Here is a 26,110-nt window from a genome sequence, read left to right as displayed (position 1 = left end):
CTTATGCTTCTCCTGGCCAAGCTCAGAGTGGCAATCCACACGGGTAGGTCACAGGCCCCTACAGCCCAAAACTGTCTCACTGATAACATATATTGTCATGAACAACTCATATTAGGACTTAATACCACTTACCACTCCGGGCTCGACACATGACATCTAGGAACCCTTTACCTCTTTCCTCCTCCGAAGGGATATGCACACCTCCCACCAAGGCAGAACACTCCCCACCCAATCTGGGATCCACTACGTAATCTATTTAGCTTCAATCCATTCTCAAGCGCATTAATGGAGGATGGGTTTCATGTTATTATGATTAACATGTCATAGGTTAAGAGATATAGATTTCAGCTCACTACACACTGACCATGTTTTGAAAATGTTACCTTTATGGCTCATCGTATTCGATTGTACAGTAAGTGCCTATTATGCAACTCTATACAAGATGCATGTTTTTTGCTGATAATTGCTATATTGATTGTTTATGCACAGCCAACTGATAATAAATAAAAATAAAACCTTTAACTAAGTTGGCTAGCAAAATACCAATGCATTTCTTAGAAGTCGAGATTTAAATTGCGACCACTTTTACCAAATTCATTTTAGTATACCCCAATTAGGAAATCGCATATTGGCAATGGTTATTAGTCACAATTTATTACTTCTTTTTGGAATTTTTGTACATGTGTCACCAGGATATCAGAAACTCGCAGGGCACCCAGAGCAGATGAACACAACTGGCAGCTTCCTTATCTGTTTTCCTAAAGAAGGAAAAAATCAGGTCCACACACAACAAATACAATTGTAGAAACCAACTTTGTAATAACGGAGCCTGCCAAAGATGAATTAACGTACCTCTGCTTCAGTTTCTAAAGTCGGTTCTTCACTTTTTAAAGGTCGGAAAAGATTGTGAGGTACAATGGATGGGTCTCCAGTTTGATATGAAGCTTCAGCCTTTGACTTGAAAGAAAAAATTGGTTAGTACTTACCATACACAAAAAGTTAATGTATCCATTAAAGATAAATACGGAAGTCATACCTTAACAGGCTTAACATCTTTCTGTTTTCTTCTCACTTTCTCTCTCACTGCCTTAGTTTTGTTTTGGCTTTCAAATGCAGATCCATCTAAAAACATCACAAAACAAAGATATACAACATACAATGAGGCTTGGAGAGGCGATTAAGAAATATTACTGGCACTCAGTCAGTCAGTCAGTCAATTATCTTTATTCGATTATTAAAAATCATAAAAGAACGAGCAGTGGTACATAACAACATTTCATCAAGACACATTTCATCAAGACACATTATAAAATAGATCAATACTTTTGTTAAAACTTTGTTAAAAAAAAAACTAAAATCTCATTATACAAAATAAGTTATACATTACTATTAATAATAATATTAAAAAGGAATAAAATCAATGATATATAAAAAGTAAACATTAATCTGGGACTAGGTGCCTAATTCTGAAAACGATGCTTATTTATACGTACACCTGCAACCAAAAAGCTAGCTACATGAAATGCTACTTTTAAATTCGGAAGTAGTTGTAGGTACATCATAGCTGGTTTTGCCTGTGTAAAACTCAGATTGCACAGTATAGGCAACAGATATTTTTTCCTGATCTCTTTATAATGGCTGCAGAAGAAAATAAAGTGAATTGTGTCCTGGGTGGAAAAAAAGTCACAGTCACATGGTTCAGCATTTTCCGGTCTACTCCACTTTTTAAAATTACCCAGAATGAAGGGAATCAGATCCAGACGAAATCTTGTTAGGAGAAAACGATGGTAAGGTTTATTTATCAAAAATAGGTATGGTTCCATACCTTGTACAGATGTTAGCATACAATGTTTCCTAGCCGTAGATTTATTTAACTCTGTGGCTTCCCTCTCCAAAACATAATAATTTATCAGGAGATTTTTGACTATTTTTGTGTCTTCCTGATTTATCAAGTGAGGAGAAGAAAAAAGTTTGGGTCGGCCGACTAAAGTTAACTGCGTCTGAATGTGTTTTAACCATGGGATACTGTGTGCTCTATCCAGGGCTATACAATCTTTAAGGATATAATGATTTAAAGTAAGCTCCTGCTTTAGCCAAACTTTCAACCATCCAATAACTGGGGCTGATTTTAAAATGTCGGTAATATAGCCCAGTCCAAGCTCTGTGTGTATTATATATGTAGAAGTCGATTGGGGGACAGAAAGCAAAGTTCTCAAAAATGTATTTTCAACTTTCTGAATTTTATCGAGTTCATGGTTTTTGTACCCCCAAACGACAGAGCCGTATTGAGCAACCGACAGGCACTTAGCTTTGTAGACCTTTATAATGCTCTCCATGGGACGGGCTCCAAGTTTTCTAGCGAAACCAAGCAACCCGGCAGCCGCTCTAGCTACAGCGTTGCTTTTAGCCAGAAGCTGGGGGCCCCACGTGCCCTTTTCATCAAAGGTCACCCCTAGGTAGGGAAAGGATGGGACTCTCCTAACCTCTTTCCCAGCACAGAAAAAAGTTTTAGACTTTCTTTTCCTACCTGCAACTCCTGCTATCATTATATGGGATTTTTCTACGTTAGTTTTCATGTCCAGAGAGGTCATGAAATCCCCAAAGGATAAAAGGAGTTTATTTAGTGCCACTCCAGAGCGTGCTAAGAGGACAGCATCATCCGCGTACAGGAGGACAGGTATCTTTATCTCACCTGCACGCGGGATGTCTGTATGGGAGACGGCCAGGACTGCCTCAAGGTCATTTATGTAGAGAGTGAAGAGGAGGGGGGCAAGGATACATCCTTGCCTAACCCCCCTCTCTGACTTAAAGTGACAAGTACATCTTCCTTCGCTGGTCACTCTGACCAAGGTTTTAAGGTCTCTGTGTAGCTCCGCCAGGTACCTCACCAAGGGAGCATCAATGCCCATGGACAAAAGAACCCCCCACAGCTTAGCCCTGTTAACCAGGTCAAAAGCTGAGGAGAGGTCCATAAAGGCCATGTACAGTGAACCCCCCTTGGCAACTACGTATTTATTTATGATCAGTTCTAGATTTAAACACTGATCTAGGGTTCCTCTTTTGGCTCTAAAACCATACTGTGCATTTGATAGGGCACCCTTCCCTTCCACAAGCTGGGCCAGTCTACCTAAAAGGACTCTCCCCAAGATTTTAACACTAGAGTCAATGAGGGAGATTGGCCTATAACAGGCCGGGTCTGTTCTTTGTCCCTTTTTAAAAATCGGTATTATGGTCGACTTAGACCAACTAGTGGGAAAAATAAAATCTCTTGTAGCGTTAAGAATATTTGTGAGAATTTTGGTACTTAAATCAGGAGCACTCTTAAAGAAATCTGCGGGAACCCCATCGGGGCCCGGAGCCTTTTTAGAGTGTGTGTCGTTAATCGCTTTTTTTACCTCCTCGATGCTAAATGGGGGAATAATAGCTACTGCTTGTGTAGATTGTATTTCACAGCCTAGAATGTTATCAGGGCAGCTGTAGATATTACTGAAATGTGTGACCCACTGTTCGTCGGGTATGGTGCAGTCTGCTCTCTTTTTCTCTAAACCCACAAAAAAAGGATGGTTTATTATCGCCCAAAATCTAGAACTATCCCTCTGTATATCGGGCGATAAAAGATCGTTCCAGGCCTTGTTTTTAATCTCAGATTTCCTCATCCTGGTAGCATTATTATAATTTTTTCTCAATAATGCTATCTGTTCTTTGTCTCTTGGTTTGTTTTTTAGAGCCTTCAGGAGAATTGAGTGAGCCTTGGAGCAATTTGAGTCGAACCATTTTGGGCCCCTATCTACGTGGGGCTTGTTCTTTACGGTCAGGTCTAAATTGACCTGTCGGCAAATAACGTTAAAGGCTTCTATCAAAGTGGTAGCAGAGTAATTATTATTTAAGCAGATTGCAACCTCCTCCTCAACTTTGGCCAGGGAATCCTGTATAAAGGTAATTGGGGTTACTTGATCCCATTTCAGTCTACGATTTTGACTTCCCAGCACTAGGTCGGTCGCGCATAAGACTTCAATTTTTCTTTTTCCCAAAACTCCCTGGGATACAATCTCTAAAATTACTGGGTTATGGTCACTAAAAGCTGAAGTTTCTACCTTGTAATTATACACTTCAGACAAAATACCGGACGATAAAAAAATATAATCCACGATTGTGCCAGTGTTGTTACCCACATATGTTGGTAGCTTCAAACATGTGTTGCTACTATAAGATTCATACAGATTAAAAGTCGCTAAGAGTAATTCCAGAGCCTCTCCACGTGATGAGTGTTCAAAATGCGGGGTAGGGAGGTAGGGGGAGAAATCCTCGTATACCACGCGGCAATCCATGTTGCATGGGTGAATATTATAGTCTCCCATGAGAATCACGTCAAAGGCATGAACATTGTTCTCACTGTGGGTGGACAGGAAATCCTCTAGCGTTACCAAATGCTCGTTCAAGATTTGACTGGCAGGAGAATTATAAAAATTAACAAATAACATAGACTGTGCGTTTTGTATGGTTAATTCAACCGCTAAAATATTTGTTGAGTTGGTTTTAATCTGTCTTGGCATACCTTGGATATCCAAGGAAAAATATATGGCCAAGCCCCCCTTTGCCCTTCCAGAATTACTAGGTACTGCAGGAACGAAGAAATGGGAAAAGCCGTCTAGAACAAGTCTGTCTGACGTTTCCCAAGTCTCTTGGAAGGCAAGAATGTCATTGGATCTGACCATTTCCAACCAGTTCTTATCGTTGAATTTAGATCTGATACCAGCGACATTCCAGCTCATGATTCTGCAGACCCTAGAACCTATAAATTTTGGATCTAATTGTCCGTGGACATGCGAAGGACCCTCATCATTTAGATCTTCACTAAGAGAGAGTCAATCGTTTTGATCCATGAAGGATAATGGGGCATAGCGATTGAATAATTGAAGAGGTTCTACGAAAGAATTTTGCTGTGGAAGAAGGGGATGATGAATCATTGCATTATGTCTTACATCTCGCCCCAATCTAGGATTAGAGTCCCAACATCTATCCCACCCTGGCGCAGGAGTCCTTGGGTGAGTGACGTTCTGTTGCTCCCCATAAAAAAACTTCAGAGTTAGAGGAACAACAGTGCCCTGTCTCCGTTAAGGGGGAAGTAAGTTAGCAAGTATATTAGGGAGAACATCCTGATTTGAGAGGCTCACTGCCACGCAGTCCCCTTTAAACTTTTTCGGTCGGTTTCCCAGCCAGGGGACCCTGGTTGCTGACTTGATTACATTTGCCAAGTGGTGTTTTCCCCCTGGAGCTAACCGCATGTTACTGGTTAGCCAGTGCAAGGCCTTGCTTGTAAGGGAGGTAGGGCTTTCCACTGTTCCCCCTTCCAAAGGCCGGACATTTGCTAGCACAAGAACCACTGGTGTGGCCTCGACTAAAAATTGAAGGGGGTTCGTGGGATGAGCTATTACTGGGGGTAGGCTGACAGAGGAATTGTTATCAGTTGGGATGTTAACTAAAAGCGGGCCCTCGTTAGTGGAGGTTGATAATGTTACAGGTTCGGGCGGTAAATTCTCAGCAGACAGCAGAGTCCCTACACCATCATTTACAATCTCTTTAACCACATTTCCCCCTGTTTTGTTGCTCAAGTTTGTAATTATCGTTGTAATGTTTTCAACCCCTCCTGCAACCGTAGTGTGGAGACCACCCAATCTTTTGATCTCCGCTTGTAGTTTATCAATTTTGGATATTAAAGGCTTTACAATGGCGTTAATTTTTAGCTCAAGCAAGTCAGCAATCCTTTCAAAACATATGTCCTCAAAAATGTGATTTTGTTTATCCTCCGATATATTTGCTTGCTTTGTCTTTGGGGTGGTAGCCTTCTTCCTTCTTGTCCCTAGACGTAATCCACCCTGCTTGGGTTGATTTTTAGTACATAAACGTCTTGGCCTTGTTGCACGCCCTTTGGGTGTTTCCTCGTCAGGTGTGGCCTGTGCATGTTTCTCCTGGTCAGAGTCAATATCAGTATCACTTTCGACCTGTATATTAGAAGCCTCAGAAACCGGGGCTACATTTCCCGATGCACTGTTTAATCCTTGAAAGATTGGGCCACTAATTGTGGTGTCCTGATTGACTTCCTGCAAGATAGTGTCGTCAATCAAGATGGATGCAGTCGGGGATAAACAACGAAGGTCTGGGGATTGACTTAACCCAAGAGAGTTTCTCCTCTGTGTATTTTTTTTTTTCACAGTCTGGACAAGGTAATTGTCAAGGGTGTTTTGTGGGACTTCCTTTGATTTCGTAGACATATTTATAATGTACTCACAACCTTATGTGTTAAATTAAAGTTATAACAAATCAGTAGCTCTTATAACTTAGAGTCTTACTTGTAATGGTAAGTCCAGCAGCGTTTCCAGCCCTGCCCCTGCCTCCTCGTGCCGATGAGGGCCGTAGAGGGCCCGCCCTTTGCCCGGGCTTAGCTCCGGGCGTCCCGCTCGCGTCCCGCGAAGCTGGTCCTGTGGCGGATTTGTGCGCCTCCCTGGCGCCCTCGCGGTGTCACTAAGCGCGCCGCCGCGTAGGCTGCCGGGATTCGTGGCCCCGGAGCGGCGGCACATACACTCTGCAAGAAGGTGACTCTCGGCGGTGGCGGCGTGGATTAAAAGTGCCTGGCGAGCCTGGTGAGCTGCGGCGTCTGGCAGGTAGGTTTTTGCTGGTTTCCCCTGGCACTCTTAACTCCAGAGTAAAAGTTAATTTTATCATGGGTCAGAGAAGTGATTTCCTAAGCCAACAGGAATTCAACTTCGCCAGAAGCCAGAACAGTCTCATTTGACTTTACCTAGCCCAACACATTCTCTTACAGCTCAGCTGTATTTCCTGCCAATATTGACTTCACCATGGAGGCAATTATGTTTCCCTGTTGTCATCTGAATTGAGTGGGAAACATAATGCCCGCATAATCTTTCCTAGTAGCAGGGAAATGAGATGAGGTGTCTTTGCTTCCAGGACTGTACAGCAGTGGGGCAGTTCGCACTTCAGCACAGGGCCCATTTCTACCCCCCAATGTGTTTGCTTTTTAAACCACCACAACTTCATGATTCTAAAACTGGCAGAGTTTACATGCAAAGTTACAAAGTTGCGAAGTCCAGGACGTCACAACTTCACCCACCTCCAAATATCAATAAGTATTTCTCACAACATTTTACTCAAAGGGAGATCTTCTATGAAAGGAAACAGGGATTCATTCAAAATGGCTACTTGAGAAATGTTCACATTCTCAAAAAAAGCCATTTGGAGTTAATCCTTGTTATATAGAGAATAAATAACAGTTAAACGTAATGCGAGCCTAGGCAGTCATTGAGGGATTCTGGTGACATTTACAAACCATGTCGAGGCCAACTGGTTTATAAATGTCACTGGAACGCCGAGATGGCAATATAGGGCCATATTACACTTTACTCGTTAAGTACTTTCCATGGGTTTGTAACTGATTTTAGTATTCTTTATAAAGATTTAGAGCACTGGTTCGTAACTTTTTGACTTCTGTGAACACCCACTTAATCTTTACTGCAATCCATGAACCCCCACTGAAACATTATTGGAATTCGGAGAACACCAGGGAGTCATTAGCTGCAGACCCCAATTTCGATGATTTGAACCATAAATCAAAACACAAAATTACAGAAAGAAGCATTCATCAAACAAATATATAAATGCTTAATTGTTTTTTTTATTCAACTTAGAAGTATAAAAAACAACAACATTCTAACGGAAAGGTTGGAGCTTTGCTAAAAAAAATCTTTTTTTTGTTAAACTTTATTTTTTATTTTCACATTGAGCACATATTACAATTTGACATATAGATATCGGCCTGGCTGCAATTACAGTAATACAATACATACAAAACAAGCATCAACAGCTACATTGACAGTCATAGAGATAAACAATCTCACATCTATGCTAAACCGCAGAGTCAGGGAAGTTGCTACCTTATATCTCTGCCCCATCTGGGCCATTCCCAGGAGCCCGATTGCACGGCAGGGGGATGCTATACATGAGCAGGGATAATGATTGCTCAAGCTGTTGTACCCAGAAAGAAAACTGAATGCAATACACAGCAAGGGTATTTACATATCAGGACTGTCTACCAATTCTATACAGTTTCCCTCTCTGCTTCCAGGATCACAGTCAAGTAAGTCTGTTAAGGACCCCAATATCCCTGGGGTGAGCAGAAGGGGCAGGAGCTCACTGTAAGTATCAGATTGCATGTTGCAGTAGACCAAGATTTGCAAAATATAACCAAGGCCACCCGTCTCCCATACTATCTTCTGTTTGGTGCACTTTCAATGCTCCCATGAATCAAACTGAAAAGGCTGACTTAATTTTTAGCCTTCACTTTCAATTTACAGAGCATTTTAAAATCTCTATTTAGCATTTTGTTTATTTATATACCCTTAACGCATCTGTTAATGATATGTAATTTTCTAAGCAGTTGTGGAAACCTCAGGAGGAGTGGCAAACCTTCATTGGTCCCCGAACCAGAGGTTAAGTAAGGATCACAGATTTAGAGCTTTTGAGCATCATCTGTTTAGTATTCATTGTTTGTCTGAAATTGCAGATATATCTATCAGTGGTTTGAGAAATGTAGGTTTTTATTGGGGATAACGTGATAATATTTTAAATGTGTGTTATTGAACGTGTTTTATTATAAATCAAATTTTAAATGGAAAGTGCATTGAAAAGAAATTAAAAACATGCTGTGGAAAATGTATTCTTCTTTTGTAGTACTTTGGAAGAGTAGGTTTAATCAAACATATTTATATAAAGAAAGAAAACAAAGTGCAATGTGAGACTATGTAACCCGTTGCTGACTAGTTTCTGTGTTTACAATGTTTATCTTCACACACTGGGGAGGATTCATTGGCAGAAACTTGCATCAAGGGTCAGGCTGCAAGGGTGAGCTTGTCAGCTGTAATGATTGATGGTCCAAGAGCAGAACTGTCATTGTAAAAGCCTTTTTGTTTTTACCAGCACTAATGGGAAGACGTACTGCAGTGTGTAACCTTTTTATTTGTTTATGGAAGCTAAATATACATATTAATTTAGCACTGAGAAATGCTGGAAATAATTCACTGTTCAACCTCTTTCCTCTGAAAAATAATGTTTGAAACCAATAGCAAATGTTCAAAAACAAGTCTAACCCAAGTGTATGTGTGTTTGTGTGTGTATATATATTCACTGAAAACATAGGTTTCAGGCCTGATATAGTTAGGAATTAGCATTTAAAAAAACCTTAGAAATTCACCTAAAAAACGTATTTTTTTAGGGGTGTTATAGTTAGCTGGGCATTTCACTCGTTCAAAACCATTGAAATTCCTCCGATATAGTTAGTTGTACTAACTATATCTCGCGCGCCCACAATCCACTGCTGATGATGTCACATATTACATCATTCATGACATGGTCAGTGACATCACTGATGACATCTCAAATGACATCACTGATGACATCATCCAGTGAATGTGGTTTGCTTCGTTATTTAAATATGTATTATATATATATAGCAATTTGCATTGAAGAATGAGTGGATATATAAATATAAATATCTGGATGGAGGATTTAGAAGCAGTGTGATTGGGGACTTGCCACAGTTACCGACCTGGGAGGCCTGGGAGGCCATTGCTTGGGCCACTGCCGGACACCGGGTTTTCTTCTTTTCTGCTGTCCTGTTGCCTCCTGCTGCCTGCCGCCTCCCAGCCATCGCGGCGAGGCGGCGGTTTCGGGGACTACATCCCCCAGCATCACTTGCGCTAAGGAGGACGCGCATCCTGTCCCGCCCCCGGAGGTGCGCATAAGGCCAGCGCGAGCCCCGGGGGAGCGGGGGACTTGCCACAGTTACCGACCTGGGAGGCCTGGGAGGCCATTGCTTGGGCCACTGCCGGACACCGGGTTTTCTTCTTTTCTGCTGTCCTGTTGCCTCCTGCTGCCTGCCACCTCCCGGCCATCGCGGCGAGGCGGCGGTTTCGGGGACTACATCCCCCAGCATCATTTGCACTAAGGAGGACGCGCATCCTGTCCCGCCCCCGGAGGTGCGCGTAAGGCCAGCGCGAGCCCCGGGGAAGCGGGGGACTTGCCACAGTTACCGACCTGGGAGGCCTGGGAGGCCATTGCTTGGGCCACTGCCGGACACCGGGTTTTCTTCTTTTCTGCTTTCCTGTTGCCTCCTGCTGCCTGCCGCCTCCCGGCCATCGCGGTGAGGCGGCGGTTTCGGGGACTACATCCCCCAGCATCACTTGCGCTAAGGAGGACGCGCATCCTGTCCCGCCCCCGGAGGTGCGCATAAGGCCAGCGCGAGCCCCGGGGGAGCGGGGGACTTGCCACAGTTACCGACCTGGGAGGCCTGGGAGGCCATTGCTTGGGCCACTGCCGGACACCGGGTTTTCTTCTTTTCTGCTGTCCTGTTGCCTCCTGCTGCCTGCCGCCTCCCGGCCATCGCGGCGAGGCGGCGGTTTCGGGGACTACATCCCCCAGCATCACTTGCACTAAGGAGGACGCGCATCCTGTCCCGCCCCCGGAGGTGCGCATAAGGCCAGCGCGAGCCCCCGCGTCGCGGGATCGCGCGTGGGTCAGCGCCCGGGGCTAAGCCCGGGCAAAGGGCGGGCCCTCTGTGGCCCTCAGAGGCACGAAGAGGCCGGGACGGGCCCCCCCACTTGGCCTCAACGAAGGTGGAGGTATCGGGTTGTCTCTCATTAATCCTTGCTGTTGAACTCTTTTTATTGTTTTCCTCTCAACATGTCCATCTGGGAGGAGTTGAATGCCTTGTGTGGTACGAACTACGCCCAGGATGTGTCTACCCCCCGCATAGTGAGTAGAGATCCTGATGCGAAAAAAGACAATGATACTGGGAAATCACCTAATGCCAATTTAATGTGCACTAGCCCCTCATCATCTCCTTCTAAACCACCTTTAAACTCGCCGATGGCGACCGTGAACATAATACCTGACTTTGTATCACCACTTCATTTGACCTTACTGGCCCAGATAGAGCAACTGTTAGTATCTGCTTTAACACCCTTGGTCACAAAAATCGACGCCCTGGGAGACAGGCTGACCATTATCGAACAAACAGTATTAAGGACCTATACCCCAATTGAAAATAATGTTACACCCATCCACCCCATCTTCCCCAGTAAAAATAAAATTGAAAAGCTTAAGCCTATGACATGTATGACAAGCACGAAAGCCCAAACTCTTGAACCTCTTATGCCTATACCCAATTCAAGAAGCCGGAATATTACTTTTAACTCTGCACCTGTACCCCTTAGAGTTCCCAGGACCGCACTCAGGTTTAATTTACCACCGGAAGCCGCCCCCTATGTGGCTGTTCTCTCTGGGGTCCCAGCACCCAGGCAGAGTAAATTGGAAACCCACCAAGACTTGTTACACAAAACCATCTCCTGGCTACAACAAAACAGACCATTGCCATCTGGTTTGGATGGTGGAATCTTGAGTGTTAGGAGGGTGGGGTGGCTAGGCACGTCGCCCAAAGACATCCCAGGCGACCTGATTTTAATTAAATTCAAGAGAGTGAACATTGTCCCCTACTTGCGATCTTCTCTGCCCAAAGAGGGAGATGGCCCCATTTGCATCTGGGACCTGCATGATTTCTATCCAGGCCCCCGACTCAATCTTCCCAAAACGCAACTGACATTGAACCACAATTCTTGGTGAAAGGGGTTCCTAAGAATTTTGTCCCACTAATTCATCTACCCTTTTCTGATTCTGCACGTACACCGTCAAATTGATTTTTAGTTGTTTCAATAGTTGGATCCTTTTTATTCTGTATATGTTCTGCTGAGTCAATTATACATGTATGTATTTTTATTTGCTGCTTTTATGGTTTAAACAATATGAACCGAATAAAGCTTATTTGATTTGATTTGAAGCAGTGTGATTGACTGTTTACTTGACTAATTTAAAGTGTCTCACTAAATATATTGGATAGTGACTAAACTGTGTGAACATCTGTATCACCTTGTCAGTTGTTGTGTAAACTGCTTCTCCAGTTGGTTACTAGCTATGTGAAAGTCTATATTAGTTATTGATTAGTTAACTTAGTATTTGTATGGGAGAGTGAGTGTGTGTGTGGTTCGTTGGGGGGTGTATGACTGCCCAAAGCAGTGTGAATAGTTGATTCAGTAGGTATATGAAGTTAAAACTACATGTTATAACAGTTGTTTGGGTGAGTGAATCTTTATGGGTGTGGTGATGAGCAAATATCTTTCTCAATGGTACATGTCCAACAAAGTAGAAAAATAAAAGGCAGTGTATGTGTCAGTTGTTGTTTATAAAGAACTAGTTACTTACCTGTACACTATGGTTCTCCAGTATTATCTTTCATAGATTCACATGCTTGTATCTTCCCCGTCGTCATGGTGGGAGTCTCCCGGTATATAATAACCATAGCAGTAGAAGAAAAAACTGCCTGGAAGCCATAGAGTAGTGAAACCACTAGGTAACCTCTCCTCCTCATTATGTGGCCCAAACTACAGCCAATCAGCAGCCAGCACCAGCCTACACCATTCCCAGCAGAGCCACCATACCTCAGATTTCCTACCGCCCAAGAGTGAGCTATGCAGGAAACCAGAGATAAAAAAGGTGGTCTGCCTAAAGGAAACGGGGAGGCGGGAGGGCGCATGTGAATCTATGAAAGATAATACTGGAGAACCATAGTGTACAGGTAAGTAACTAGTTCTTTCTCCAGTATTCAATCTTTCATAGATTCACATGCTTGTATCAGAGTAGATAGCAGTATTTGTAGTTAGAGCGTTTCTAGGCTAGACCCCTTTCTTTTCTCGGGGCTGCGTGCCATAAATTCCTTTCAGAAAAAGAAAAATACTAACAATAAAACTTTGCTATTTCAGATATTAGCACATATGGAAAAACCACATTATATAGAAAAAACATTTGAATAACATTCATAAACATGTACCTTATTTAAAAAGATGTCGTAGAACTGCCTGTCCCACTGCCGCATCTGTTTTCCATTCCGTGTCCAGACAGTAATGTTTCGTGAATGTATGCACATTCGACCAAGTCGCTGCTCTGCATATGTCTGGAAGTGATACTCCTGCTAGCAATGCAGAAGACGTCGCCATCTTCCTTGTATCATGGGCCCGGACTTTCATGTCGAGAGGCCTTCCTGCTTTCTCTTGACAAAAAACAATGGCGGATGCAATCCATCTGGAGATGGAGGAACGTGACAGGGCCAGACCTTTTCTGGGCCCCGAGTAGGAGACAAACAGTTGGTTTGATTTGCGAAAGCTTTTAGTCTTTTCAATGTAGAACTTTAGGCATCTGCCAATGTCTAAAGTATGGAGAGCTTTCTCAGCCGCTGTAGAAGGATTTTTAAAATATGTAGGTAGGATCACTGGTTCGTTTAGATGAAAAGACGAAGGTATTTTAGGTACAAACTTCGGATTAGTTCTTAGCATCACCTTATCTGGCCTGAATTGTATGAAGGGATCCTGTATAGAAAAAGCTTGGATCTCGCTAACCTTTCTGGCTGATGTGAGCGCCAGCAGTAATGCAACTTTCCATGACAGAAATTGCAGTTCAGATTTGTGAATAGGCTCGAACGGAGCTTTCATAAGTTGTGACAAGACTGTGTTAAGTTGCCATGTGGGTGGAGGACGCTTAATTGGAGGGAACCTTCTGAATAGTCCTTTTAAAAACTCCTTGATCAGTCTGTTAGACCACAAAGATGGACATCCTGGAGATCTTCTGTATCTAGATATTGCTGCCAAATGGACTTTAATAGACGAGTGCGCAAGCCCTGATCTGGCTAAATGCAATAAATAAGGAAGAATTTGCTCTGGAGAAGACGTCAAAGGATGTACTGCATGAGCAAGGCCCCAAATACAGAATCGCTTCCATTTAGCGGAATATGTTTTGTTGGTAGACAGCGCTGCGGAACTTTGCAAGATTTCACGACATTCCGGGGTGATATTTAATGACTGGAACTCGTGCTCAAAAGGTTCCAAGCCGACAATTTTAGAGATGTCAATTGCGGATGAAGTACTTGGCCTTTGTTCATGGAAATCAAATCCCTGGTTGGTGGTAGCTGAATTCTTGGCTCCACCGACAACTGGAGAAGCTCTGTATACCAAAACTGCCTCGGCCAGGCTGGGGCTATCAGTATTATTTGGCAAGGTTCTGATCTCATTTTCCTCAATAATAAGGGAATTAGGGGAAAGGGAGGGAAGGCATAAGCAAACATCCCTGTCCATCGGAGGTGAAGAGCATTCCCTCTCGAACCCTGTTGGGGGAACCTGCTGGCATAATGTCTGCACTTCTTGTTGTCTCGAGTTGCAAACAGGTCCAGACTTGGCTTGCCCCACACATTGAAAATCCGATTCAGCTGGATGTGACATAGTTCCCATTCGTGGCAAATGTCGGATGACCTGCTTAACAGATCCGCTTTTGAGTTGTCTACTCCTGGAACATGTTCCGCTTGCAGCGATATGTTTTGACACAGTAGCCATTTCCAGATTCTTTGTGCCTGAATCGACAGAGGTTTTGATCTCGTTCCACCTTGCTTGCGCAGGTAAAACATTGTTGTCGTGCTGTCCGTTCGCACTAAGACCGATGAACCTTGGATCCTGGGAAGGAATGCCTGAAGGCCCAGGAAGACAGCTTTCAATTCCAAGAGATTGATGTGAAGTGTTGTCTCCTGAGGAGACCAAAGGCCTTGAACCTCTAGGTCTTGTAGATGTGCCCCCCAACCTCGTAATGAAGCATCTGATGTCATGACGTAGCTTGGAGATTGAGTTTCGAATACCAGGCCCTTTGTTAGATTGCTCCTGATACCCCACCATGACATTGCACATTTGATCTGATGGGTTATGACCAGCTTGTCTTCGAAGGAACCCAGGGCTTGGACCCATTGTTTGTCCAGGGCTTCTTGCAACGGTCTCATCTGTAAACGGCAATTGGGAATCAATGGGATACAAGAGGACATCATTCCCAGTAATGACTTGAATATTCTGATGGAAGTGAACTTTTTTGTTGCTAGAGATGCAGTCAGATTCAAGATTTTTGTTACCCGTTCTTCTGATGGGTAAGCTTTCATTTCCTGAGTTTTCAAGATTGCTCCTAGGAATTGCAGAGTACAAGTCGGAAGAAAACATGATTTTTCTTTGTTTATCCGAAGGCCTAATTTGTGGAAGAGATCTGTGCACATCCGAAGGGATCTCTGTGTTGCCTGAAACGATGGTCCTTTTATTAACCAGTCGTCCAGATATGGAAACACCTGGAGACTTTGTTGCCTTAAATGCGCCGCTATTGGAGCCATGCATTTTGTGAATATTCTGGGGGCAGACTTCAGGCCGAAAGGCAAAACTCTGAACTGGTAATGGCGCCCCGCCACCATGAATCGCAGATACTTCTTGTGTTTTTTGTGTATCGGAATGTGGAAGTATGCGTCCAACAGGTCTAGAGAGACCATGTAGTCTCCCTTGCGGAGCAGTAGAAGAATTTCCTGCAAGGACAGCATACGGAAAGAAATTTTCTTTATGTATGTGTTCAGATCTCTGAGATCCAGTACCTGCCTCCATTTTGATGATTGCTTTTTCCTTATAAGGAAGAAGTGTGAATAAAACCCTGTTCCTCGCTGGTCTGATGGGACTTCCTCTATCGCTCCTTTCAGAATGAGTGATGAGATCTCTGCTTTGAGAGCTGCCATATGTTGATGAACTCTGCAGAGAGGAGGAGGATCTGGAGGCCTTTGCGAAAATTCCAGGGTGTGACCCTGTGTAATGATGTCTAATACCCATCTGTCCGATGTTATGGACTGCCAATGCGGAAGAAACTGAGAGAGGTAGTGGAACTGGTCGATCTGAAGAGGAATTGGAGGCGCCTGATAAATATCACTGTCTGCGACCAGAGTCTTGTTTCCCTCTGGCGGCGGACTTTCTTCTTCCTTGTTGTTGGAAAGAAGAGTTCGAGGACCGGTATTGTTGGTTGGAGGAGTATTGGCGGTATCCCTGTTGGTTGTAAGGTTGGTACCGATTTGATTGGTAAGAGGAACGTTGCTGTTGAAAGCGTCCTCTGGATCCTCGTCCACGAAAGGACTGATAACGACCTTGCTGTAAAGATCCCAAGGATCTAGCAGTATCAGTATCTGCTTTTATCCCTTGTAATGTTTCATCAATCTGTTTACCGAAGAGGCTTTCGCCATCGAATGGCATGTCCAATATTTTAGCCTGGACCTCCGGCCGAAAGGACGTAGCCTTGAGCCATCCTTGTCTCCGTAGGGTTACCGCTCCTGCCATCTGGCGGAAAGCTATAGACACTATGTCCATTGCCACGTCTATGGACTCCGACGCCGCTCTAGCCCCATCCTGCAGGATGGTATTCGCCTCCTCTTTCTTGTCCTCCGGAAGGTGCGACAGTAATGGAGCGATGTCAGACCACATCTGTCTATTGAATCGGCTCAGAAGGGCCATCGCGTTGGTAGCCTTGATGGAAGCTGCTGCCATGACTGCAAAACGTTTACCTATGCCGTCCATCTTCTTGCCCTCCTTATCGGGGGGCACCAGACATGTTGCCATAGGGTTCTTGGAGCGCTTTTGCGCTGCTTGAGTTACAACTGAGTCCGGTCGAGGATGACCAATAAGACATGCTGGAGCCTTCTCTACAGCACGATACTTTTTGTCCAGCTTGGGTATAGATGCTGGGACTGATGCAGGATTCTTCATTAGTTTGAGCCCTTCATCCCATATATGTTCAATAATAGGAATGGCTCTTACCGACTTCCTGGAGGACTCCTTGAAATCATAAAGGAAGCATTCGCTTTCCTTGATTGGCATATCCAGCTTAAATCTCTTTGCCGCTTTTCCCATCAAATCATGAAAGCTTGCTATGTCCTCTGGAGGAGAGCTTGACTGAGGCAAAGGTGAAGCCGGGGACGTTGGAGCAATATATTGATCCCACTCATCTCCAACTTCCTCATCCTGAGGAAGTTCCCCTTCCTCCTCTTGATCATCCTGATCTGAATCATTTAAGTCATCACGAATTGTAATAACGTTTTGGACCTCCTTCTGAAGAGGAGGAGGCGGCGGCTGAGCCAGTGGTATTTCCTTTGCAGGTTGAGATATTTTTCCAGTGGCCGCAGGAGCATTATCTTCAGGAAAGCGACGATAATAGCTATCAATCATGCTTCTAAGGTCCGATATTAAAGAAATAGGTACCGACATGGCCTCTTCCCGCACAGGCGTATCCACTTCTTCTTCATCATCATAGTGGTAGGCCTGGTGAAATGACTCGTATCTCATCTGGCCTTTGACCGGCCGCTCCGTAAAAGAGAAGTGTTCCTGTGCCTCCTGGTGGTCTTCCTCCTCGGAATCCTGATGTTTAATATGGAGTTGCGAAGGACTGTAAGCAACACCAACAGAACCTTCCTCCTCTGATTCCTGACAGTCCAGAATGGTAGAGGGCAGCAAGGGTGAAATTTTGGGCGTAGAAAATTCACCTTTTTTGCTCGTCAACGCTCCCGTCGACGGAGCAATGCTCTTTATAGAAATATATGTTGATGTTATTCTTGTTGGAGATGGCATCGCCAACGATTTTTTCATCGTCGACGGGGCCGTCGACGGGGCCGTTGACGGGGCCGTCGACGGGGCCGTCGACGGGACAATCATTCGCATCGTCGGCGGGATACTCGTCGACGAAGATCTTGCCGTCGACGAAGGTCTGGCACTCACCGTCGACGGAGTCGTCGTCGTCATCGTCGTCGACAAAGCTGTCGTCGTTGAGATTGTCGTCGTCGTCGTCGTTGACGAGACGGTCGTCGTCGAGGTCGTCGACGGCCTCGTCGACGGTCTGACTGGAATCTCAGTAGATTTCGTCGACGGAAGCGACGACGGAGCCTTCTTTTCTGAGGAAGGCTTGAGAGGAGTTGGAGGGAGTGAAGTAGAAGGTTCACCTTCCTTAGATCTTCCTGATTTTTGTTTCTTCACCTCACCCTTTTCCTCAGAGGACCCTCTTTTCAATTTCTTAGAGGTGTGTCCCTTGGCTTCTCCCTCAGACTCCGAGTCATGAGTTTTCCTTTTCTGAAGCCATAACAAGAGGCACGCTTCTCTATCCTTCAGTGTTTTAGCAGAGAAGGTCCGGCAATATTTGCAGTCCTTAGGAATATGCTTAGGGTACAAACAGTACAAGCATTCCTTGTGAGGATCTTCAGAATACAGTCTGGCCTTGCCACAGGACCTGCAAGCTCTGAAAAGGCTCTTCTTGGAGTTTTCAGACATATTGAAAGAAATCAAGTTTGATAATAAAGAACAGTACCTGACTTCCAACTGTGAAAGGTCAAAAGTTCAGTGAAGAGAGAATAAACTGAGCAGAGCTCAGGGAGACTCCTTCTCACACGAAGGCGGTTGGAAATCTGAGGTATGGTGGCTCTGCTGGGAATGGTGTAGGCTGGTGCTGGCTGCTGATTGGCTGTAGTTTGGGCCACATAATGAGGAGGAGAGGTTACCTAGTGGTTTCACTACTCTATGGCTTCCAGGCAGTTTTTTCTTCTACTGCTATGGTTATTATATACCGGGAGACTCCCACCATGACGACGGGGAAGATACAAGCATGTGAATCTATGAAAGATTGAATACTGGAGAAATAAGTATACATAAGACTCAGTAATTGTATGCGTGACTGTATGGATAACTGTATACTTGTAATAGTGATTTTATAACACACTAAGTATAAGTTACTATCTATATGAATAGATAAAATGGTGTTTGTATAAGTGTATAGCTAAGTAAATGCAAGTATGACCCATTGTTTGCATAAGTGAATAGGATGACTTCATAAGTGAACAGGATGTGTGCTGGTGTGTAATGTCGATATAGGTGTATAAGTATATTTGATAGTGTTCTAGTGATCATTGACTGCATGTATGAGTGAATCTGTAGGTAAGTGATTAGATGTGTGTATAGATTTTGGAATCACAGCTCCGTGGCGCTTACTAGAGGTACCTGGTGGGCTAGTTGGCCCCCAGGGGTCCTCAGTATTGACAAGGAATTAATTCCCCAACTTAAACCGCACCACAGGGCCTTTTTGCACACTTGTGAACTCAGGCCCCGCCCCCTCCCTTCACCACTGTGCAAACGCGCCCCGTAGTGCATTTTAAGTTGGAGAATTAAGTCCTTTTGAATCCTGGGTGCCCCTGGGGTCCAACTAGCCCACCAGGTACCTCCAGTAAGCGCCACAAGGTTGCGTTGCAGAGAGGTGTAAAAAGGGGCGTGGCTTAAGAAAACCTCTCTGCAATACAGCCCCCTTGCGCATACTGGTGGTTCCTGGTGAGTTAGTTGGCCCCCAGGGACCCCCAGTATTCAAAGGGAATTCATTCCCCCTCTGCAAAAGTGCCAGGGGTCGCGTTTGCAGAGTGGTGCAATGAGGGGGGTGACCTCAGGCTCGATGCCGGTCTTTTTTATTTATTTTTTTAAGAAGGGGGCTGTGTAGCCCCCCTACTTTTTAAATTTTTTGGGCCCTGGGGACCCCATCCCCCAAAATGTTACTTTAAAATAAAAAAATCGGGAAGGGGCCGCGTGGCCCCCTCTCCCAAGGCCATAGTCTGCCCCGGGGACCCCATACCCCGGGGCATGGGCCTTTTTTTTTTTTTTTAGGAGGGGGCCCGCCAGTTGCCACTTTCGGCTCCGGGGACCCCATCCCCCAGGGCCCACAATTTATTTATTTATTTGAAAATTTTATATGGAGGGGGGCCGCGTGGCCCCCCTCCCGGGCCACTTGTAGCACCGGGGACCCCATTGCCCGGGGCTGGCCCACTTTGTTGGGGACCGTGGGAGGGTCCTCAATCCCCCCACAGTCCCTGCCGGCTCCCCGCGTCCTGCGGGAGCCGGCATTGCTTTTCTACATGGGGAGCAGCTAACATGCTGCTCCCCATGTAGAAAAACAATCAGCTTTGGTTTTTGGAAGAGAGAGCAGGTTTCCTGCTCTCTCTTCCAAAAACCAAAGCAGTTTGCGCGGCTCCCGCCCTACCATAACAAACTACAGTGTCCCGGGGGTAGGCTCCCGGGACACTGCAGGAGCCGGCTGGCGGGACACTGCAGGAGCCGGGGTGGTGGTCCCCAGGGCAACCACACGGCTCCAGGAGGGGGGACGCGAGGCCCACTCCCAACATTTAAAAGCCCCGGGGGTGGTGGCAGTCCCCGGGGCGTGTGGGGGGGCTTGAGCCCCCCACACAGGTTTTGTAATTTAATTTTTTTTAAAAAGAAGCCCCGGGGGGTGGCGGTCCCCGGCGCTGCGGGGGGGCTGTGATCCCCCTACATACATAATGTAAAAGCCCCGGGGGTGGCGGGCCCCTCTTGGCCCCCCATTATTATAATAAAAAAGAAGCCCCGGGGGTAGCGGTCCCCGGGGCTGCGGGAGGCCAGGAGCCCCCCGGCATTTGTAACATTCAAGCCTCGGGGTGGCGGTCCCTGGGGCTGTGGGCCCCTCTGGGCCCCCCATTTTCATTATCCACATTGCCCCCGGGATTTGGCCCCCCGGGGGCTAATTACAAATGAATCAGGCTTTGGGTTGGGTTTTTTTTCCACGGGATACACATATCCCACGCGCATTCCGCAATTTTTAAAAAAAAATATTTTTGGGGGGGGCCTTGGGGGTCCTTGTGGGACCCCAGGAGCAGGCCTATGGGGTCAGGGTGTTTCTACCCTGCCGCTTTTGTGCCTTTTGTGCACTTGTTTTTCAGTTTTCTTGTGCCTCGGTTCGACCGAGACACAAGATGGCTGCCAACACTTCCTGGTTTGGGGTGTTGACAGACAGTTGACAGCCAATTAGCATGCAGCTCGTGCTCGTAAGGGTACGCGCATAATCCTCGGAGGATACGTGTACCCTACTTTGTCCATGGATATATCTCTGATTTTACTTTTGATTTTCTCAGGAACTACTGCATGGATTTATATCATTTAACAAAAAGTGTGATCTGCAAACCAAACTCTACCTTTTTGCCAAATTTGGTGTAATTCCGTTCAGCAGTTCAGGCTGAAGCCACGCTTAACCCCCCTTTTTCTCGGCCCCCGCTTGACGAATCACCCCGAAACTTTCAGGATAGGAGCGGAGCGGAGCTGGCCATCTTCTTGGAGAAGTTATGCCAAAGTTATGCCAAATAGAATGTTGCGGATTTCCTATGGAAACTAGGTCCTAACTATATCTACCTACTGGCGACCGCCAGTCGGTAATATATATATATATATATATATATTCCATAGAACGTGCAGCCGTCGCTGCACTTCGCTTAGACCCCTCCACAACAACAGTGGTCCGTGCTGGGCAGCGAGCCCATCAATTCCAAACAATCATACCAACGTCCACACGATCCAGGGACAGTATGAAGCACGAACTCGGAATAGCGTGTTGTCAAAATTATTTAATCAGCAAGATGGCAACAAACAATAACACTCGACGCGTTTCGGGGCTCCTCCCCCTTGGTCACGGGGACTCGTGACCAAGGGGGAGGAGCCCCGAAACGCGTCGAGTGTTATTGTTTGTTGCCATCTTGCTGATTAAATAATTTTGACAACACGCTATTCCGAGTTCGTGCTTCATACTGTCCCTGGATCGTGTGGACGTTGGTATGATTGTTTGGGATATATATATATATATATATATATATATATATATATATATATATATATATATATATATATATATATATATTTATTTTTTTTATAATTTTTTTTTTCAACAATTTTTCCCTTGCTTGGAGACACACTCAGTGACTGAGCAGGACCCCATCATTCATGACAAAGTCCTTTATTCAGCAAACAAAACCGGCATCCTTTTCCAACTCGCTATTGAGAAAAGCCCTACGCGTTTCAGTGCTCCTGCACCTTGTTCACGGGCTGGCTCACTAATTGCAGGCAGAGTCACGGGGATGCAAGGTCAGCTCATTTAGATAACAATTTCCTGCCCTCTGGTTGGCTCGTTCCGGTGCAGGACCGGAGAGGCATGCTGGAACTTGAAGTTTTTACCTCGTGTGTTTTCACCCTTCAGTAGTGCTTGCATAAAATCATTTCTTTGCCATCCAGTGGGTCGATTTGGAAGGGATTCGATTTCGAATCACGCTGTAACTTGTCACTCTGCTGTTGCTGAGACTCCGGTGCCTCGCTGCAGCCCATTAATTATCTTCCATGGCGGTATAACCTACTCAGTAGGTAGTTATAGTTAGTACCTAGTTTACATAGGAAATCCACAACATTCTATTTGGAATAACTTTGGCGCCGGTGGACGAATCTTCGTGAATTTCTCCAAGAAAATTGCCTTCTTGGTTCCTCTCCTTCCCTGAAAGTTTGGGGGTGATTCGTCAAGTGGGGGCTGAGAAAAAAGGGGAGTCCCAAAACGTGTTTTCCCCATGCAATTTTCCATGGGGACCTTTAGCCAGGGCTACAGCCCGAACGGCTGAACGGAATTACACGAAATTTGGCAGAGAGGTAGAGTTCTGTTCGCAGATTGTGCTTTTTGTTAAATGGTGTAAATCCGTTCAGTAGTTTCTGAGAAAATTGCAAGTAAAATCATAGCGATATCTAGAGACGGAGTTCAGCACGCGTACTGAAATCTGTTCAATTACGAGCGCGAGCTGCATGCTGATTGGCTGTGAACTGTCTGTCAACACTCGAAACCAGGAAGTGTTGGTGGCCATCTTGTGCCTCGCTAGAACCGAGTCACAAGAAAACAGTAAAACAAAGTTGAGAAATAAGGGAAGGGGGTTGGGTAGAGACATTCTGACCCTCTAGGCTTGCTCAGGGGGTCGTACATTGATGTTTAGGCTCTATTTTTAATTTTTATTTTTTTAAAGGAAAATCGCGGCGTATGGAACTACATACAATTACGAGCAAGAGCTGCATGCTGATTGGCTGTTAATACTCCAAACCAGGAAGTGTTGGCAGCCATGTTGTTTGTCGGGAGAGCAGAGTCACAAGAAAACAGTAAAACAAAGTTGAGAAATAAGGAAACGGGGCAGGGTAGAAACATTTTGAGCCTATGGTCTTGGTCAGGGGGTGGTACATGGATCTTTAGGCTCAATTTTTATTTAAAAAAAAATGAAAAATGGCGGGGTACTCGTGCAGTACTTGTAAGTGGTGGAAAAGGTGAAAAAAAAGTAGAAGTCCGTTTTATTAATTAGGTCGCGGGGGGGCACATTACAGGGGCAATTTTTCTGCATAATGGGGTCTTGTAAGGTGCCTCGAGCATTGGGGAACGGCACTCCTCTGGTTTTATTTTGAAGTATGCAGGGGGTTACGGTCCTACTCCCCGCAGTCTTGGTGAGCGGCATCCCTCGGGTCTTTTTAAAAAAAATATATGTTTTGAGCTCTCTCTCCCTCTCCCCCCGTACAGGTCACGGGGAAGGCCACATTTCTGGAGCAGTGATATGTAAAATGACCTTCCAGCTCCGGGTACCTGCATTGTCTGGAGTTTTTTATTAATGTTGGGAGGGTGGGCTTGATAATACGTCCTTGTAAATTCCCATAGAAGCCTATGTTCTGGTGTTAACATGGGCTTCTATGGGAAATAACAAGGCCGTATTATGAAGCTCATTATCGCCGTTTTATCAGCAGTTTCCTGCCAATAAAACGGCGATAATTTTAACACCGGTCCTTGATAATAGGCACCTAAGTTTACTGGTCAAAAAAAAGAGAAATGGGCCATATTATCAGCAAAAGGCAATACATTATCGTCGCTTTTATTGGCAGGAAACTGCTGATAAAATGGCGCTAATGGGCTTGATAATATGCCCTTGTGAATAACCATAGCAGCACAGGTTAACATCAGAACTTGGGCTGCTATGGGAATTTACATGTGTCTGTGGTTTTTTATTAATGTTGGGAGGGTGGGCTTGATAATACGTCCTTGTTAATTGCCATAGAAGCCTATGTTCTGGGCTTCTATGGGAAATAACAAGGCCGTATTATCATGGTCAAGGGCGATAATTGTAACACCGGCCCATGATAATATGCACCTAAGTTTACTGGTGAAAAAAAGAGCAATGAGCCATATTATCAACAAAAGACGATACATTATCGTCGCTTTTACCGGCAGGAAACTGCCGATAAGGCGACGATAATGGGCTTGATAATATGCCCTTGTGAATATCCATAGGAGCCCAGGTTAACACCAGAACCTGGGCTGCTATGGGAAGTCACAAGGGCCTATTATCAAGCACATAATGTATCACCTTTTGTTGATAATATGCTCCTTCATTTCCATGGTAGTATGTAAAGCTTTCCTTTTTTTTGGTGTAGCAGTTGTACTCTCTTCGCATGCTCAGCGTCGTTTCGAAGCTCACGTTTTCTTTTTCTTCAAGTTCAACAAGCAAACCTTTCTTTATATCAGTTAGTAAATCTGTTGCTTTCTTTTCCCGGGTTGTGTGTCATCCGCTGCTCTACTTTTGTACAGTATTAATAGTCATATTTTTTATATATTTATTTGAAAGGTCCATCGCCATTTTAGTAGATTCTCACCGTTGTTTTTATTATATCTGTTAGTTAGAACCCAGTAGTTTTCAATCCTAATCTTGAATATCTTACTATAGTATTTCAACATTATTTTTATTGTGAGCGGTCATACCCCTCCCCCACAAAATAAAAGAATTATGTAGCTTTTTTAAATCAACTTTTATTAAACAATAAATATAAACAAAACTCAATTATAACTATATTAGAACTGGAAAAATAACTTAAACAATGTTATAAACAAATTGTGAAATGGATTTCAAAAGGTGTCCGATTGGTAATCTGCAAAAGAAAAAAGAGTTTAGAATTATGTAGATGTGAGTTAATGAGCTGAAGCATTACGGGGCATATTATCAAGAACGGCGATAAAATTATCGCCGTTTCAGCGGCAGGAAACTGCAGCTAAAGCGGCGATAATGGGCTTGATAATATGCTGTTGTGAATTCCCATAGCAGTCAAGGTTCTGGTGTTAACTTGGGCTACTATGGGAATTCACAAGGGCATATTATCAAGCCCATTATCGCCGCTTTAGCGGCAGTTTCTTGCCGCTGAAACTGCGATAATTTTATCACCGTTCTTGATTCTATGCCCCTACAAGTTTTGGTAACTCTACGGTTTTACGTGTGCAGTGTGACTCGTACATTCCAGTTCTGTTATAGTGCCGCGTTCAAGTGGTGTCTATATGAAAGTGCCTACTGCGTTACTGACGCCAGTTATGGCGACTTCTTTCTAATGCATTCCTATGAAGGCTTTGTAGATCTAGGCCTCTGTGCTTACCGTTGTATAAACCTTGCGGCCAAACACATAAGGAAGTAGACTTCACAACTTCACTTCAACAATTCTTCGACACGTCCAAGCAGACAGCAGTGTCTAAGTTTAAGAGAGAAAAAGAAATGATGTCACAGAGAGTGAGAGAGAGAGAAAACATTAAAACTCTGGGCCATAATATCAAGCCTGGGCGACAAAATTATCGCCACTTTATTGGCAGGAAAGTGTCGACAAAGTGCGATAATGGGTTTGATAATATGCTCTATGGAATTCCAATCGAAGCACATGTTAGATGTCCTTCACATCTAACATGAGCTTCGATTGGAATTCAATAGAGCATATTATCAAACCCGTTATGGTCACTTTAGCTGCAGTTTGCTGCCGATAAAGTGGCGATCATTTTGTTGCCAAGGTTTGATAATATGGCCCTCTCTCCTTTCATAAAATAAAACTTACACTACAGTTTTACGAGTGCAGTGTACCTGATACATTTTACTTGTTATAGTGCCACATTCAAGTGGTGTCTATATGGAAGTGCCTACTGCGTTACTAACGCCCGTTATGCCGAATTATTTCTAATGCATTCCTATGAAGGATTTGTAGATCTAGGCCTCTGTGCTTACCGTTGTATAAACCTTGCGGCCAAACACTTCAGCCAGTTGGATTGACAACTTCATTTCAACAATTCTTTTACACGTCCAAGCAGACAGCAGTGTCTAAGTTTAAGAGAGAAAGAGAAATTATGTCACAGAGAGTGAGAGAGAGAGAAAGAGAGAGAAAACAACATTAAAACTGTGTCGCAGAGTCTGGAGTTGAGATTTTTTCTTGAAAAGTCAGACGTAGATTTACTAGCT

General features: G+C 44.6%; 1 protein-coding gene across 7 annotated transcripts in view; it reads right to left on the bottom strand.

Moving 5' to 3' along the window:
- The window catches only part of CC2D2B (coiled-coil and C2 domain containing 2B), a 1,917,855-nt gene that overhangs the window by 1,643,120 nt on the left and 248,625 nt on the right, over window positions 1–26,110 (bottom strand). For all 7 annotated transcript variants that reach the window (XM_078643430.1, XM_078643434.1, XM_078643435.1 and 4 more), the window contains exons 5-6: window positions 1,037–1,122; window positions 853–957 (exon numbers count right to left, since the gene is read on the bottom strand). In XM_078643430.1, coding sequence (XP_078499556.1) covers window positions 853–957; window positions 1,037–1,122 — 191 coding nt within the window. The remainder of the gene's footprint in view (window positions 1–852; window positions 958–1,036; window positions 1,123–26,110) is intronic.

Source organism: Lissotriton helveticus, chromosome 5_1, assembly GCF_964261635.1.
Source record: "Lissotriton helveticus chromosome 5_1, aLisHel1.1, whole genome shotgun sequence".
Lineage (NCBI taxonomy): Eukaryota > Metazoa > Chordata > Amphibia > Caudata > Salamandridae > Lissotriton > Lissotriton helveticus.
The sequence above is the reverse complement of the archived record's forward strand: the minus strand, read 5'-3'. Positions and strand labels throughout refer to the sequence as shown.